The sequence below is a fragment of the Rana temporaria genome, chromosome 9, assembly GCF_905171775.1.
Source record: "Rana temporaria chromosome 9, aRanTem1.1, whole genome shotgun sequence".
Classification (NCBI taxonomy): domain Eukaryota; kingdom Metazoa; phylum Chordata; class Amphibia; order Anura; family Ranidae; genus Rana; species Rana temporaria.
Genome location: NC_053497.1, coordinates 82,631,071 through 82,648,978, shown reverse-complemented (window position 1 = coordinate 82,648,978; position 17,908 = coordinate 82,631,071). Strand labels below are relative to the sequence as shown.

At 42.6% G+C, this 17,908-nt stretch overlaps 1 protein-coding gene across 1 annotated transcript in view; it reads right to left on the bottom strand.

Annotated features, from left to right (window-relative positions):
- GPR50 (G protein-coupled receptor 50) overlaps positions 1-17,555 on the bottom strand; it is a 119,814-nt gene extending 102,259 nt beyond the window's left edge. The window contains exon 1 of the mRNA XM_040323812.1: positions 16,675-17,555. Within this exon, the coding sequence (XP_040179746.1) occupies positions 16,675-16,873 (199 nt within the window). The 5' untranslated portion in view covers positions 16,874-17,555. The remainder of the gene's footprint in view (positions 1-16,674) is intronic.
- Positions 17,556-17,908: the final 353 nt, after the last annotated feature.

Sequence of the window (17,908 nt, the reverse complement as noted above, 5' to 3'; positions counted from 1 at the left end):
AAATAAAAATAATAATTAAGTCAGTGGAAAGAACTTAGGGCCAGATTCACATATATCTGCGGCGGCGTAACGTATCGTCTTTACGTTACACCGCCGCAAGTTTTCAGCACAAGTGCCTGATTCACCAAGCACTTGCGTGTAAACTTACGGCGGTGTAACGTAAAGCCGTCCGGCGCAAGCCCGCCTAATTCAAATGGGGCGTGTACCATTTAAATTAGGCGCGTTCCCGCGCCGAACGTTCTGCGCATGCTCCGTGTGAAAATTTCCCGACGTGCTTTGCGCGAAATTCCGGCGCCCCAACGTATTTTTTTAACGGCGATGTGCGTTACGTCGTTTCGTATTCCCGGACGTCTTACGGGAAAAAAAATTGAAGTTCGACGCGGGAACGACGGCCATACTTTAACATGGCTGTTCTAAATGTAAGCCATGAAAAAGCAGACCTAAGTTTGCGACGGGAAAAAACGACTAGCGACGACCTAAGAGATTGCGACGAACGCGCGTATCTTCGTGGATCGCCGTAATCAGCTAATTTGCATACCCGACGCTGGAAAACGACGCAAACTCCACCCAGCGGCCGCTGGAAAATTACACCTAGAATCCGAAGGCGTACGAAGCCGTACGCCTGTCGGATCTTAGCCAAAAGCCGTCGTATCTTTTTTGTGAATTACAAATAAAGATACGACGCTGCAAATTTGAAAATACGTCGGAGTATCAGTAGATGTAGGTGTATTTCCTCTGTGAATCTGGCCCTTACTTTGCAATTTTTTTGTTGCCCTGTCCCAAGTTTTGTGAGACGTGTTGCCGCCATCAATTTCAAAAGTACCTTATTTTTTTCTAAAATTGTAAATTTTGGGGAATTGGGGATATACTAAAGTGACTCGGTGGAGTTATATCTAAGAAATAGAGGTAATCCATTAAAGTGGTTGTAAACCCTCACATATACCCAGTGAGATGAGGTTAAATAAATCCTCCTACATAAGTTGTACCTGTTTTTCTACAGTGGCCTCTCCCCATCCATTCAAAATGCAGAATTTACACAGGGTCTCTCAGCTCTGAAAATCAAGGGGAGGAGGGCTAAAGCTACATCAGTGATGTGATCTCTGAGAGCTGATTGGAGGGAAGGGACACACATGCTTCACACAGCACAAAGGAACAGAGCTGAGGCTGTCAATCACAGACTGTGTCCTCCCCTGTCCCCATTTTTCTCTTGGTGTCAGGAAAACTCATCAGAATTGACACCTACGGACAGCAGAGGAATGAAGCAACAGACAGAAATTACACTTAGAGCTCTGGATTGAGAGAAGTACATATTATAGAGCGATATGCTTTGTGCATACGGTACTTCATGTCTGAGGTTTAGAACAATTTAAAGTAATTTACTTAGCAATAAATGCAAGTCTATAAATAATGCTCCAATAATTATGACAACAGGTTCCAGTTATACTCATGATACTGCTGCTAACTTATTTGGTGGGAATCTAATAACATAGTTATAATTAGTCCCATACATCAGACTTTGTGTGTAAATATCAAAAATATACTGTATAATACAATTTCGCATAGAAACAGCTCATAAAAAATACTAAGAAACATAAATTGTGTTATATTAAGTAGGCAGATGGTGTATACTTTAAACCCAATTAGATTATAAACCGTCCACTGAAATCAATGTCCAAACCACAATAAATTTATAAGATAATATTTATTACACATTTCAATCAAGCCTTTCAACATGTAGATTGTAAGGCACTATGTCATGAATGCGTTAATAATATTTCTCTTTGCGTTAGTCTGCCAAAGATAATTATTTCCAAAATAAACAGATTCATTTTTTGGTGCCAATGACCCCTAGTTATAGTAGTCCCCTGTCTAGACCCCTACTGATCCCTGTCTAATATTCTTCTGCCTGTGTACACACAATATATAAATGCAGGCTTTGTAGTCTAAGATCGTGTGCTGGGACTTGCAGAACTATATAGAATGCAATGGCTGGGCAAGATAATAGCAAGTCTTTAGTGTAAACAGTTATGATTTAGGCCTCATTCACACAACTGTAAAAAAAAATAAAAAACATTTTTTTTACAAACTTTTGTTATTTAGAGATCTAAATGCAGCTGCGTTGTTGAAGACATTTAGACAGGTGTGAAAAAAATGCACTGCACTCAAATCCGTAATGCAAAATCTACATCTAAGGACATGCTGTAGGTATGTATGCATGTCAGATGCTGGTATTGCAAAAAAAAAAAAATCTGATCATTATGCAGGAATTTTTGTGCTAGAAAAAAGCATGCATAAAAAGATCAGTAACATTTTTTGATCTATGTGAATGTAGCCTCACTGTGTCAGATCCACGAAGCGTTTACGCTGGCGTATCTATTGATACGCCGCGTAACTTCTAGCTTGCTCCGGCGTATCTTTGTTTTGTATCCACAAAACAAGATACGCCTGAAGCTGGGCTAGATCCTTCGGATCTAAGGTGCATATTTACGCTGGCCGCTAGGTGGCGCTTCCGTCGATTTCCGCGTAGAGTATGCAAATGAGCTAGATACAGCGATCCACGAACGTACGTCCGGCCGGCGCATTTTTTTACGTAGTTTCCGTAAGGCTTTTTTCGGCGTATAGTTACCCCTGCTTTATGAGGTGTAGCCAATGTTAAGTATGGACGTCTGGCCAGCGTCAAATTTTCCGTTGTGTACGTCATTTGCGTAAAACGTTCGCGAATAGGGCTTTGCATAGAATGACGTTCACGTCGAAAGCATTGGCTTGTTTGCGGGTTAATTTGGAGCATGCGCACTGGGATACCCCCACGGACGGCGCATGCGCCGTTCAGAAAAAACGTCATTTACGTCGGGTCAAGTAAAATTAACATAAAACACGCCCACATCTTTATCATTTGAATTCCCTGCCCTTACGCCGGCAGATTTACGCTACGCCGCCGTAAATTTAGAGGCAAGTGCTTTGTGAATACAGCACTTGCCTCTCAAAGTTGCGGCGGCGTAGCGTTATTACTATACGCTACGCCTGCCGAAAATTACGATCCGCTACGTAGATCTGGCCCACTGTGTCAATGCCACTTTTGTCATAAGAGAAAGAGGAGCTGCAATTTCTGGCCTCCTAATAAACATGTGTCCTGTCTGTATTGGGCATAGTCACCTTTTGAGACACAGACCGGGAACATGCATGCTAACAATGAATGTCAGAAAATCCTAAGAATTTCTTCTTCTTATTATACTTGTTAAGGACAATGGCTTAGGAAGCACTGAATGCATTAAAGCAGAGTTCACCCGTAAAAATTTTTTTAATTTTCACAGTCCTTTACTAGTACAGTAAAACCTTGGTTTAAGAGTAACTTGGTTTTTAGAGCGTTTTGCAAGACAAGCCAAATCCTTTAATAAAATTTGCCTTGATATACAAGCTATGTCTTGCTATAAGAGTAGCGTCATGTCACAACTGAGTATAAAAAAGAAGAGTTATGGCAACTTGCTAAATAAGCAGCGATACGGCCGCCGGAGCATTGCGCATGTGCGAGATCGAGAGGTGCATGCACCTCTCGATCGCTTATCAAGGAAGAGGTTGCGATTGGGCTTCACATGCCCACACTCATCATGGCAACAGCCAGAAGAGGATTTTCTAAATCGTAAGTATAAAAAAAAGATGGCATTCATATCCACTAGCAAACATAGATATACTTTATTTGTGTTATTAATGCAGTATGAGGGGAATGTCTGTAAAAAAAAAAAACATGCAACATGCAAGCCAAGCATCTAGCATTTTCAGAAGGGATGATCAGCAGTGGCAACTTCTCTTATGTGAGGTTTCTTCAAGTTCTCCTCCATCGCCATGTTCATCCAACCTCAGATCCTTGCACTCAGGATGCTCCTATATGGCTATTCTCAAGTGAAAGGGCCCGTTCACTATACTTTAGTGCACTGTTTTAATATATGTGCTACAACTTTATTTATATTGCATTGAATCATTCATTTTCAACAGCCCCAATGCAGCAAATATCATACATAGGCCCAGATTCTGAAAGGACTTACGACGGCGTAGCGCCATGTACGCCGTCGTAAGTCCGAATCTGAGCCGTCGTATCTATGCGCCTGGTTCTTAGAATCAGTTACGCATAGATTTGTATTACATCCCACCAGCGTAAGTCTCTTACGCTGTCGGATCGTAACTGCATTTTTACGCTGGCCACTAGGGGCGTGTACGCTGATTTACGCTTTGAAATATGTAAATCAGCTAGATACGCAAATTCACGAATGTACGCCCGGCCGACGCAGTACAGATATGCCATTTACGTTAGGCTTTTCCCGGCGTAAAGTTGCCCCTGCTATATGAGGCTTATATGCGGCGTACCAATGTTAAGTATGGCCGTCGTTCCCGCGTCGAAATTTGAAATTTTTACATTGTTTGGTAAGTCGTCCGTGAATGGGGCTGGACGACTAACACATGCCGACCTCTTCACAATTTGAATTAGGCGGGCTTAAGCCGGCCGATTTACGCTACGCCGCCGCAACTTACGGAGCAAGTGCTTTGAGAATACTGCACTTGCCCGTCTAAGTTGCGGAGGCGTACCGTAAATCAGATACGTTACGCCCGCACAAAGTTACGCGCTCCTATGAGAATCTGGCCCAGTGTATTTATATTTCACTGCAGTGCATCACACCCACATCGTGCTTTGTGGTGTGCTGCAGTGCACTATAATGCTAGTACAATGTTTGTGTATTGGGCTGCTATTCAAAATATATGGCAATGTGTATAAAGCTTGCAATGCATGCGCACTTCAGATGTGAACGAGCCTGAGGAGATGTAACTTCCTCCTATTGAAAAGAGATTCAGGAGCAGTTACATTGGAGCACAGCCAGGGCAATAAATCAGACACTTGTGCCCATCACATGCAGCCCATCATATGCCCATCACTTATGCCCATCACTTGTGCCCATCATATGGAGCCACTTGTGCCCATCATATTCAGCCACTTGTGCCCATCATTTGCAGCCACTGTGCCATCAAATGCAGCCACTTGTGCCCCATCAAATGCAGACACGTGTGCCCATCATATGCAGCCCATCATATGCCCATCACTTATGCCCATCCCTTTTGCCCATCATTTGCAGCCACTGTGCCATCAAATGCAGCCACTTGTGCCCCATAAAATGCAGCCACTTGTGCCCATCATATGGAGCCACTTGTGCCCATCATATGCAGCCACTTGTGCCCATCATATGCAGTTACTTGTGCCCCACCAAATGCAGCCACTTGTGCCCATCAAATGCAGACACTGTAATCCCTACCCGCCCACTGTCTGCTCGGCACTTACCCCATCTTGGTGGCGGGTCAGGCAGTGGATGACAGCAGCGAGCTGTGGGACAGTTCCTGTGTCCTCCATGCTTCTCCCTTCTTTCTTCTTCCATTCTCCTAGGCCGCCAATCAGGTGACAGGTATTGGACCCATGCTTCCTGATTGGTGGAAAGGAGGTTCAGTGTTAGAAAAGCAAATATTAATTTGCTTTTCTAACACATCTGGGTGGACTCAGAGCGCGATGAACTCCATCTTTTTTGAAGCCTATTAGAGCCTATGGTGTATTTCAGGCACCCGGCGTACGAAAAGGGGCCAGACGCCAGAATAGGGGGTGGCAGCGGCAGCCATGGATAGATTCATGCAATGCATGAATCTATCCATTAGTCATATAGGGGGGTGGCGTGATGGAGGGGCTGTGTGCCCTTAATGGATGGGCCGCCCCTGTATGTGAGGTCTTGCTGCAAACATCAGGGAGAGAGAGAAATCAATAATTCCAGCAACAGACCTCCTGTGTGACTCTACACTGGTAATCTGTGTAAAGGCATTTAAAGCGTTGTCTATGGAGATTTTTAGATACGGTAGTTTTGCGCCATTGCACGGGCATATGGAATTTTAAAGCATGACATATTAAGTATCTATTTAATCAGTGTGACATTAACTTTTATATTTTACCAACAAAAAAAACGCAAATACCGTGTAACGTAAAAAATTGTAACAACCACCATTTTATTCTTTTGGGCCTCTGCTAAAAATATATATAATGTTTGGGGTTCTAAGTAATTTTCGAGGAAAGAAAATGATGTAGGAGAGAAATGTTAAAGAAATGTTAGATTTGGCCTGGGTGGCAAATGGTTATAAACAAATTCACAAAATGAAAAGTGAGAGAAACAAGAAAATGCGTATGATTAAAACAAATTCTAACACTTCAGAACTAATGCCTCGTACACACGACCGAGGAACTCGTCGTAAATTAAACATCGTTTTCCTCGACGAGTTCCTTGTCAGGCTTGTCGAGAAACTTGACGAGCTTTCTTTGCGTACACACTGTCAAGACCAAATCTCCTCGTTCTCAAACGTGGTGACGTACAACACATACAATGGCAGGGGAAGTTCGATTCCACTGGCACAACCCTTGGGGCTGCTTTAGCTAATCTCATGTTACTGCGTGTTAAGTAAAAGTTTAGTAAGAGACAATTTGCACTTTTCAGTCTGTTACAGCGTGACAAATGTGCTATCTCCATTACAAACGCTACTTTTACCGAAGGTGCGCTCCCGTCTCATACTTTATTCTGAGCATGCGCGGGTTTCTAAGCATACACACGAACATGTTTCCCATCGAAAACCAGCCCGACGAGAAGCATGATGAGGAAATTGAGACTCCCGTCGAGGAAAAAGAAAACTTGTTCTCTTTTTTCCTCGTCGAGCTCCTCGACAGTTTTCTCGATGAAAAGCATACACACGACTGTTTTCCTCAGCAAAAAAGCTCTGCCACCAAGTTTCTTGATGGATTCTGTCGAGGAAAACGGTCGTGTGTACGAGGCCTATTGCCGCGTACACACGACTGTTTTTCGGGTTCTAAAAAATTACATTTTTTTTTTATATCAATAAAAACGATTGTGTGTGGGCTTCAAAACCTTTTTTAGGGTTCTGAAAAACGGCCACATTTTTTTTCGAACATGCTCTATTTTTTCACAACGTTTTTAACGTTGTCGTTTTTCGGGTTGAAAAAATGGTCGTGTGGGCTTTAACGACGTGAAAAATTTGTGCATGCTCAGAAGCAAGTTATGAGACGGGAGCGCTCGTTCTGGTAAAACTACCGTTCGTGATGGAGTAAGCACATTCATCACACTGTAAAAGACAGAAAAGCGCGAATCGTCTTTTACTAACACAAAATCAGCTAAAGCAGCCCAAAGGGTGGCGTCATCCGAATGGAACTTACCCTTATGATCGTGTGTGCGCGGGATAAGTCTAGCAAAGTGCACAGTTTCATCCCATAATGCAAAAACTATAAACATCATCATTACTCTTCCCAGGGCTCTGATATAAATAGCTTGAACATCTCTAAAATTTATACCATTAAACAGAATTTTCAGTGCACCATCCAATCACGGATAAAGAAAAACAAAGAAATAATAACAGATGTCTCAGCACCGGGGAAATAGCAACCAATCTCTCCCATTAAATTATACCATCTCTAGAGTAATTATGTTGTAGTAAAACAATTCGTTGATGTTCAACGTTTCTTTGAAGTTTATGTTTCAATAAATAAGGGTGATTTAATTGAGTAAATAGCATTAGCGCAGAGCCGCTGTGAAACACTAATGCTAATAACAACAATAATGGGCTAAACCATACAGTATATAAAAACATGGGCAAGTTTCCAAAATTCTGTAAATGGAGCCTAAATAAGAATTGTTTACTGTTGGAAAAGTACATTAATACATGGCGAGGTTGTGGAAAATGTGTCATATACCTGAATACTTTATATTCCATTCATATAGTCTATTCATAAAACATTTCCTGCACAAAAGGCAGAAGCATGTATACAAGTTGACTGAAATGTCTCATAAGTTTTCTAAGAGGGTAATGTCTATATCGTCAGCGCCATATAGTGGCCAAAATGCAGTATAATTTTCTTAAAGCGGGGTTCTGGGTTTAAATTTTATTTTTTTTGCAAGCTAATATTAATCACATTAAATAGTCCCTAAAACATATTGATAGCACCCCAATCATTCCAGAAATCATTGCAAACACTTGCCTATCCTCCAGCTCATGTTGTGATCCATCATATGTGTGGGCATGTGAAGCCCAGTTCCTTTTTCTTCCTGGTTTTCAGGGAGAGGTGCATGCTGGGCAATTTTTAGGCAGTGAGTGTCATCATTTCCCAGGAGGCAATGGGGTCTTAGGACAGGAAGTTTAACCACCTAGGACCAGGAACTAGGCAGATTTCGAAATATGCTTAGTAACAGCCAAGTGAGTAAAAAAAAAACATTTACTTTTTTTTTTACATTAAGGCCCCTTTCACATTGAGGCGTTTTTCATGCGGTACAGCGCTAAAAATAGCGCTGCTATACCGCATGAAAAAACCTGCCCTGTAGTGCTCAATGTGAAAGCCCGAAGGCTTTCACATTGAAGCGGTGCGCTAGCAGGAGCGCTCCAAAAGTCCTGCTAGCCGCATCTTTACCGCGGTATAGGAGCGGTGTGTTCACCGCTCCTATACCGCGCCTTCCCATTGAAATCAATGGGAAAGCACGGTAATACCGCGGTATTAACCCTTTTTCGGGCGCTAGCAGAGGTTAAAACCTCACCGCTAGCGCCCGAATATCGCGGTAAATACGACGGTATAGCCGTGCTACAAGTACAAATAGCGCGGCTATACCGTCACCGCGGCTCCACGCCTCAATGTGAAAGAGGTCTAAAGGCAAGCTTGTTAATAGAAAGTTCATTTTTAGGGTGGAAGTCTGCTTTAAAAAAGTTAGAAGTTATAAAACGATTCTTCATTTTGGGCACTAGATAGAGCTGACGATACAGGCATCAATCTCTTAGAAACAATACGGCACATTCTAGCACAAATGCTTCTGACGTTTGTTTAACAAATGTTTTATGAACAGACCCTTTATTGTATTTAATTGATTCTGATATTGTCCTGCCAATGCGGACCACACCAACCTTCTCCAGGAACAACTTGTCATTGTTATCATAGCTTTATTAATACATCTGTGATAAGAATTTAAATAAGATAATTGATTTTTACATCAAGTGCCTGGGGTTATAAGTAAATTAACATAGGTAATTGATTACATCCCAAGTGGGTGGGCATATTTAGCATAAGTCAACATTTGTTTGTGGCTTTTATTATTGTCTATTTATTTACAAAAAATTCAACTTTAGTATGAAAAGTAAAGGAATTCTGTAAGAGTCGGTTCACACTGCAGCGGCACGACTCCAGGGGCAGCTCTGTAAGTCATCCTGAGGACGACTCCAGAGGCCATTTGCAAGACGACTTCTGTATAGAAGTCAATGCAAGTCGCCCCGAGCCGCCCCCGAAGTCGTACAGGGAGTAAATTTCTAGGTCGGAGCGACTTGCGTCACTCCGATTAGAACGCTCCCATTGCACTGCATGGGAAGCGACTCGTCAGGGGGCTGAGCCGCCTGATGCGTTGCCCCAGTGTGAACCGAGTCTAAGCAACCTCATATCACAAGTTGTGTACAAAATATAAAGAGCTTAAACTGATTGTAAAAGTAATAATAATAAAAAAAAATAACAAACATGTTTTACTTTTCTGCCCTGTGCAAGGGTTTTGCACAGAACGGTACCGATCCTCTTTTCTGGGGTCCCCAGCAGCGCTCCTGGCTCCTCCTCTTCATTGAGAGCCCCCACGGAGAGCCGCTTTCCATTGGGGCACCCGAGTTCTGCTGCTCAGTTTCTTCATTGAGCCGCTGAGAGCCCCCATATGGCCACTCCCTGCCCCTCCACAGCTTAGTGCTCCAGTGAGCGTGGGGGGGGGGGGCAGAGCAGAGGTCTGCTGATTGACAGTCAGCAGCTCTCTGCTTGGGGAGCTGCAAAAACAGAGCCATCGGCAGTGTTCGATCGCTCAATTCTCAGTGTAGAGACATCGGGGGACAGATGCAGCATTGCACTGATGCTGCATCCACCTAGGCAAGTATGATACTGAACAAAAAAATCCCTTACTGTTCTTTTAAGGTCAGCAGAGGCTGCCTGTAGTCTCTGCTTCTGTAAGGCTCCATTCCCACCTATGCATGTTGCTTTTTAGCATTTCTGCAGTGCTTTTTGCTTTACTTATTGTGTTTTTTACCGTAATTTTGCCACAATTTGCGTTTTTTTATCTTACCTACTTACAAAGGTTGGTGATATAAGGCCTCCACCCGTTTTATTTGACAAGACTCAACTTGTATACATAAATTTCACCACTTTTTCATATGTTCCCTGAAAACAATTTAGTTTTGGTGTCATTTACATTTTCATTTAAAAATTTCACCCAACTGGCTAACTGTACATCCAGAAGGCTCAGTTGTGCTGCACAAGAGTTCAGTGGAGAGCTTTTGTTTTTTTTAGTCCATCCTAACCCTAATCTTCAGGTCAGACATTCTCACTGCGTCATTTATATTGATTTGCCATGCACTTGCATGTAATTGTTCAATGCTGCTTTCACTCGCAGATGGGTCACTCGCATGTGATTGCAGCATGAATGACTACATGCGAATGGTCGCGATTAGCTGCGATAGCCAGCAGCCTCCCACTGCCTTCAATGGGGCTGCCTACTCACAGCTAATAACGGGGACCCCCACTGGGGTTCTCGCATGTAATCACTGGCAGGGTGCATTCACAAGTGTAAATGCCCCCTTATTGTTAGTGAGCAGACAAGATACAGATATACAGGGCTGGACTGGGACAAAAAGTTGGCCCTGGACTTCTTCCAGACTGGCCCACTTTGACAGGTCTCTCCCATGGCGGCCGGACAACTCCTGCACCCCCCCCCCCGGCCACCCATGCCCCCTCTCCCCCTTCACTAGCCACTGTACTTTATTAGAGTAGAACAGCTGGTACTGGTACTCTTATAGGCAGTACCAGTGGGGAAGCTAGACATTATTTCCCCCGGGGCAAATAATCAGTTTGTTGCCCCCCCTTATGGGACAAGATTAGGCAGAAGTGAGAAACTCCCAGGCCATAGCTGTTGAGTCAGCTGTCTGTCCCCTCCCCCATGCTCCTCTGTCGTCGTCCCCCTGCTTCTCTGTTCCCCCCCCCCCCAGGTGAGCGCTGCTGGAAGGGAGAGACAGAGGAGCGGAGGGGGGTGGCAGTCCGCTGTCACAGAAGCCGGCCCACTGAGCCACCGGCCCACCGGGAAACTCCATGTAGTCCCAATGGCCAGTCCATCCCTGCAGATATATCATCTGTTTACTTTTGCTTCATAAATCAGCAGACTGGCTAAACAGAAACACAAATCCTTTTAGAGAAGAACAAATATATATATATATATATATATATATATATATATATATATATATATATATATATATATATATATATATATACTTCACCTGCATACAGTATATTTCATCTGTATTTTAGCTGTCTGCCTAAAGTCGACCATAATTACAAAAAAATTGCTGAGATATTAAAAATGTACTGAGAGCTTTGATTTTCAAAGCTTAACTTAACAAGCTGAAGATAGAAGCTGATTGGTTGCCATGCACAGCTGCTCCAGATTCTGTCTGCTTCAGTTTTGATAATTTTCTGTATTGTACATAGTTCATGCTTAATATACTATACCTGATCAGGAATTTTAGGGAATATAAGAGTTTGCAGGTTCACTTGGCTCTGGAAGGGGCAGGCACCTCGTATATCGGACATGAAGTACAAAGACATATCTTTGCACAGAGTAAACAAGACATGCACTGTATGCATACAGTGTACAGCCTGCATCAGGAGCGTACCTACAGGGGATGCAATTTCGACCCTGCCCCCATGCTGCCGGGGCACCCGTCGGACCCCCTGTATGCCTTGATAGGAGGAGCAGTGGGGGCGGCTACATATAGAGGAACCAATCTATCTATTCTTCTTGTTCAGCAGATGAATGCCTGTGGGAAGGCTAGGAGGAGAAGCAGACATTCAGCATCTGCCTGTCGCTCCTCCTATCCAGCTTCTTTCTTCTGCCTCCTGTGTTCTCTTCAGCCTTCCTGTGCTCTCTGCTGCCCTCGTCTCCCGCAGCTCTGCCGGGTTTACCCCTCCCCTCTCCCACCAGCTGCTGCAGGGGAACTGTCAGGATGGAGAGCAGGGAAAGGGCCAGTAAATGTGTAATTTACCAGCCCCTGTCTTTTCTGAATGGAGAGTCAGTGTTCCATACCAATCACTAACTCTGTTCATTCCTAACTGTGTTTGCTATGCTTCCGTTTGTGAATGAATGGGATGATCTATACAGCGCTATTCCCATCCAAGTGAATACAGGCTAATGCGATTGATATAAAATGGACCCAGGGATACTGAGTGGTAGTTAGATGTTAAATGATTCAGATTCTTATAAATCTTTCAACCAAGGTATAGGTAAGTATGTACTGTACAATTGTATTTTAATCATGCAAGTGCTGAGATGCATTGGCCATGATTTACTGTACTATGCAGACAGAGTTTGGAAAAAACAGAGCTTTCTTGTGAATGTGTAAAGTGAACACTGATTTTCTTCACTTCACATCACTGCATTTAACCTTACTACTCAGTTTAATAAATCAGGTCCGGTGTTTATCTGTGCACTGACATGAAAGAACAACTACATGTCTGCTAAACATTTCCAATATGGACTTATCCAGCAATAAATGGGTTTTCTTTTCCAATTGTTAGTACTCCATAGGCAGCTTGTTTATTGCAAATCTAAAGCTGGCCATAAATGATGTGATTTTCTTTCCTACAATCACGAGTTGCAGAAAAGAAAATCACTTGATTCCCACATAAAACAATCAGTGTTGATGGGGGAATCCTTCCAGTGGAGCTATTGTGTTCTCTTGGGTGGGGGTGTGGTGACCCATCTCAGCTGGTTGAACACAGTGATTATTGCTAGTGGCTAAAACCGCTGGCAATAATCGTATGAAAAAATCCGGGTACTTGGGTACAATAAGCCTGCCCATAGATAGTTTGAATCTTGGTCGGTCCCTGCTAAATCGGCCAAGATTCTAACCATATATGGCCTGCTTAAGGCCCCTTTCACATGGGGCGGATCAGTAATAATCTGCCTCCGTATGCTCCGTTTGCTCAGCGGGGATCGCTCTGTTGATCCCTGCTGAGCTGGCGGATGACAGGGCGGTCCCCGCACCCTGTTCAGGGACCGCCCTGTCTTTTCTCCGCTCTCCCCTATGGGGAGATCGGATGAACACGGACCGTATGTCTGTGTTCATCCCATCCACTCTGCAGACGGAAGAAAAAATAGGGTTTTCTTCCGTCTGCAAAAAAGACTCTTCATCCGCTGACACCCGCAATCTCATAGGGACCAATGTATGTCCCTTTTTCATCCGCAAACGGATGGATGAAAAAGCGGACATACGGTTCGCACGTGTGAAAGGGGCCTTACTCATCTGCAACTATTGGTAATTGGGGTCTAATGGCTACTTGAAGGAAATTATTGTCAATTAAAGAAAAACATGAAAACCCTTCCTATGCTCCCCTTGTAAATAGGTATTCCCTAGAAGTTAAAGAGAAGCAGTCACGTGCTGGGCTTATGTAGAAATCTGAATATTTAATCTTTAACTATTGTAACTGTGCAAGCTGTCTTATGAAAAATTCATATTTCCTTCCATCTTTTTTGCCTTTACTTTACAGTTACTCATCTAGTATGTATAATGCTGGCCATAGAAGAGTCTTTTCTTTTTTGATCAACCACCAGGTGACACGATTTCTCCATCCAAACATTTAACGCGGATGGGGGAAGGCTCCCCATTGTGCTATTGAATTGAGAAACCCCCCCACTATCAGAATACACTGATTAGCACTGCAGGCTACAGCTGACAGGGCAGTTATACAGAAGTAGTTGACTGTACTACCATCCTACTTATAAATTAATCGAAATTTGTCCGGTCCCTGCAGAACCAGCTGAATTTCGATTCATGGCCAGCTTAACTAGAGCTGCTTTGGGAGCCTTTAACATGGCAATAGTCATTTTAAAGTGTCCGGCTGATCACCTTTTACCCACTGTGACCTTGAGCTACAACATTGATTTGCACAGAAGTAAATACCTCCTACCTGATTCAGTCAGATTGTGGTTTGTCAGTCCACACGTGTGAAGCCATGTGTTAAGCTGTGTGACTCAGACGGCAGTAGCACATTACTCTATAAACCTGAGATATACAAACATGTCACAAAGTATTAGGTCTAGCAGCACAGCTGACATTGTAATTGTCAAGCTTCTAGATACGACTCCAAGGTAACCAGTCCAGAACACATTCATGAATACTGAGTAAACAGAACTATTGTTATTAAAGCATTATCATAAATAAAGTAATAGATGATATTGCATTGATATTCCTGAAAATACCAATTTGTTATTGTAAACTAGACCTTCTCTTTGCAGTAGTCAGACAGAACTGAAATTGAATAAATTAACACTGGAGTTGAAATTGATGACAACATTTCCTTTTATCTAGACCAGCTATTCTCAGGCCTCGTACACACGACCGAGTTTCTCTGCAAAAACCAGCAAGAAACTTGCTGGGATTTTTTTTTTGCCGAGGAAACCGGTCGTGTGTACATTTTTCGACGAGGAAACTGTCGAGGATCCCGTCGAGCCAAAAAGAGAGCATGTCTTATTTTTCCTCGACGGGAATGGAGAAACTTGCCTTGTCGAGTTCCTCGACAGCATAACAAGGAACTCGACAAGGAAAACGATGTGTTTCGCCCGTCGAGTTCCTCGGTCATGTGTACGAGGCTTCAGCCAGGGTTCCAAAGAACCCTAGAGTTCCTCTAGAGCTTGCTAGGGATTCCGTGAACTGTGGCTGGTTGACTTTTCATTTGATGGTGCCAGGCATATCTTCAGGGCCAACTTCACTTTGCAAAGCCAACTGCATGATCTCAATTATCCTTTTAGCTACCTGTAAAGCTCACAGTCTGACCACCACTGTAAAGGGGCCTTTCTTCTCACTGACCACCCATGTATGGAAAAAAAATTCACTGACCTCTAATGTAAGGGACATTTTTTTCCACTGAACCCAATGTAAGGGACATTTTTTCTACAAATATTTTCAAGGGTCATTCAGAAGTAAAACAGTTGAAAAAAGCTGATTTGTCCCATCGACAATACAAGTAGTGAATGAAGAATTAATTTAACTTTAACCTGAAAAACACTCTAACTGCCCCTTTAAATTTTCAAATCCCCCAAAATATTGGTAAGCCATATACAAGTATTCATTTATAGTGTAGGAATCCTTTTCCATGTATACTAGAAAGATTTGTGATCACGTATAAAATATTTTTAAACTCATAAGGGCAAATTATTCATCTCCAAACTTAAAAAATATATAAATGATTGTCTAGATTATTATCAACAAGGGGTTAAAGTCATGCTACTAAGTGATTAAAAACCTTATATGAAAATGAGGGAAGGTGCTCATACACACTCTGGTCCTTGACTAAACACTGATCTGATGTGACTCAATCCTACATCTCTTCCTATTACACTCCAGATGAAAGAACTTTCTGATATGTGTTCTATCTCATTCAATTCCCAATATGTCCATTCCAATGGATACACTTCTACTGATGAATACTGAAAGGAGATTGTGAAAAGTTTCACAACAGGTTTAATAATAAAGTTAAAAGGTATATATCATATCATGCATTTTAGATGAGACCATTAACTCTTGTACCTGTAATCCCAAATCTCTAACCTTATAGAGAGCAGTAACTGTAAAATATGTTCAGAGATTTGACACCACTGTGGTGGCTTGCTTATAAATAAATGTTATATCCACATGGGGAACTTAAAGAATTAAGGTAATGACTTACCTAAAAGTAATTTTATATCCACATAGGGCACTTTAAAAATTAAGGTAATGACTTACCTAAAAGTAATTTTATATCCACATAGGGCACTCAAAGAATTAAGGTAATGACTTACCTAAAAAAATTGTTCTATATCCACATAGGGAACGTAAAGAATTACGGTAATGATATTGCTAAAAATCAAATGTATACCCACATAGGGCACTTAAAGAATAAAGGCAATTGCTTAGCTAGAAAATTAAATGTATGCCCGCACAGGGCACTTAAAGAATTAAGGTATTGGCTTACCTAAAAAGTCATTCTTTATCCATATAGGGAACTTAAAGAATGAAGGTATTGGCTTACCTAAAAAGTCTATTCTATGTCCATATAGGGAACTTAAAGAATTAGGTATTGGCTTAGCTCAAAATTAAATGTATACCCGCATAGGGCACTTAAAGAATAAAGGCAATTGCTTAGCTAGAAAATTAAATTTATACCAGCATAGGGCACTTAAAGAATAAAGGCAATTGCTTAGCTAGAAAATTACATTTATACCCGCATAGGGCACTTAAAGAATGAAGGTATTGGCTTACCTAAAAAGTCTATTCTATATCCATATAGGGAACTTAAAGAATTAGGTATTGGCTTAGCTCAAAATTAAATGTATGCCCACATAGGGCACTTAAAGAATTAAGTTATTGGCTTACCTAAAAAGTAAATGCATATCCACAAAGGGCACTTTAAGAATCATGTAAGGTGTGTAAATTCACACATGAATAAAAGTTGATAAAGACTTCTACATTTGCATTAGGCTAATCTGGGTAGATTTATTCTAATGGTTAAGTCAATATCCACAGCCACCTGATAACATGTTTGGTACCCACCAGCATTCTGGAGCTTTTTGTTCCTGAGGACTGACAGAATAACCAAGACATTGCCCAGGATGTCCACCACGATGGTGAAGATCAGCACTGCTGCCAGAGCAATGGTCACCCCAGGAGAAGGGTGGTCCTGCCAGTCTTGCTCTGTGCCCGCTGCTCCTGGTGTCCAGCAGTCAAGACAAGTCCTGTTCACCTCCATCATCTCCGTGCGATGCAGAGGGGGCTTCCAGGATCGGAGTGGGTCTCTTCAGGGGGTGCTTTGCTCTTCATGAAGGAGTGGGCAGGTCTTCCAGACTGACTGAGGAGTTAGAGATGGACCTCTGTTGTTGGCAGAACACACGTTTGCTGGTGCCAATGTGCCACCCCCAGAAAGGCAGCATGTTGGTGATGAGAGGAGCAGGAGGGAGGCGGCAGGGATGGTTGGGTAGCGCTCTCTGCCTCGTTCTCTCCAATGCTTTGTCAATCAGGACTTCTCCATTCACAGTCCAAGGCAGAGCGATCGCTGTCACTCACCGTGTGATTTCTATTGGCCGTGCTGTGCTCCATCCACAAGACCTCTGACAGCTGTGCTTCCAGTACTGAACTTCCCAAGTCTCTGCCGCCGGACTACAGACCCCCTCCCCTGCTTGTGGACGGACAGTGTGCATGCACAGCCGATCTGACACCAGAAACACAAGCTGATGACAGCTGAACGATGCAATATCACAACCATTTGCATACTCGTTCCTCCAGCGCAGGGGGCAGGCAGCCTATTATTAAATAGTCTTACCTTTACCAGCTAATAAACGGCTGATATCCGGCAAAAATCACACATGTGTTACAGAACAGCTACAGGGCATTCTACATCAAGCGCAAATGCCAGCCTGGCAGCTGTGTTTATTCAGGAGTACAGCCCCCTGGGCTCCATATATACCAGCACAGCACATCAGCCTGGTGCACTCAGCCTTCTGCTTTTATTAATGGCACACCTACCTGGGAATTGCATTATTTCAGGTTAGGGACATAAAGTCACAAATCATATTGTATGTCTGCCAGTATGATTTCATCTAGTGCTAATAATTCATCACATGACCATTTCAGGAGGTAGTTATGATCAAAGACTACGCAACAAAGAATAAATCATATATTTTAAAGTGTGCAAGTTGTTGGTGCTTTATATATTCTGTATAATATAATAATAATTGTATCACAGCTTGCAAATACTTTCCAGCATGATGGATATTATTAACCTCTTGCT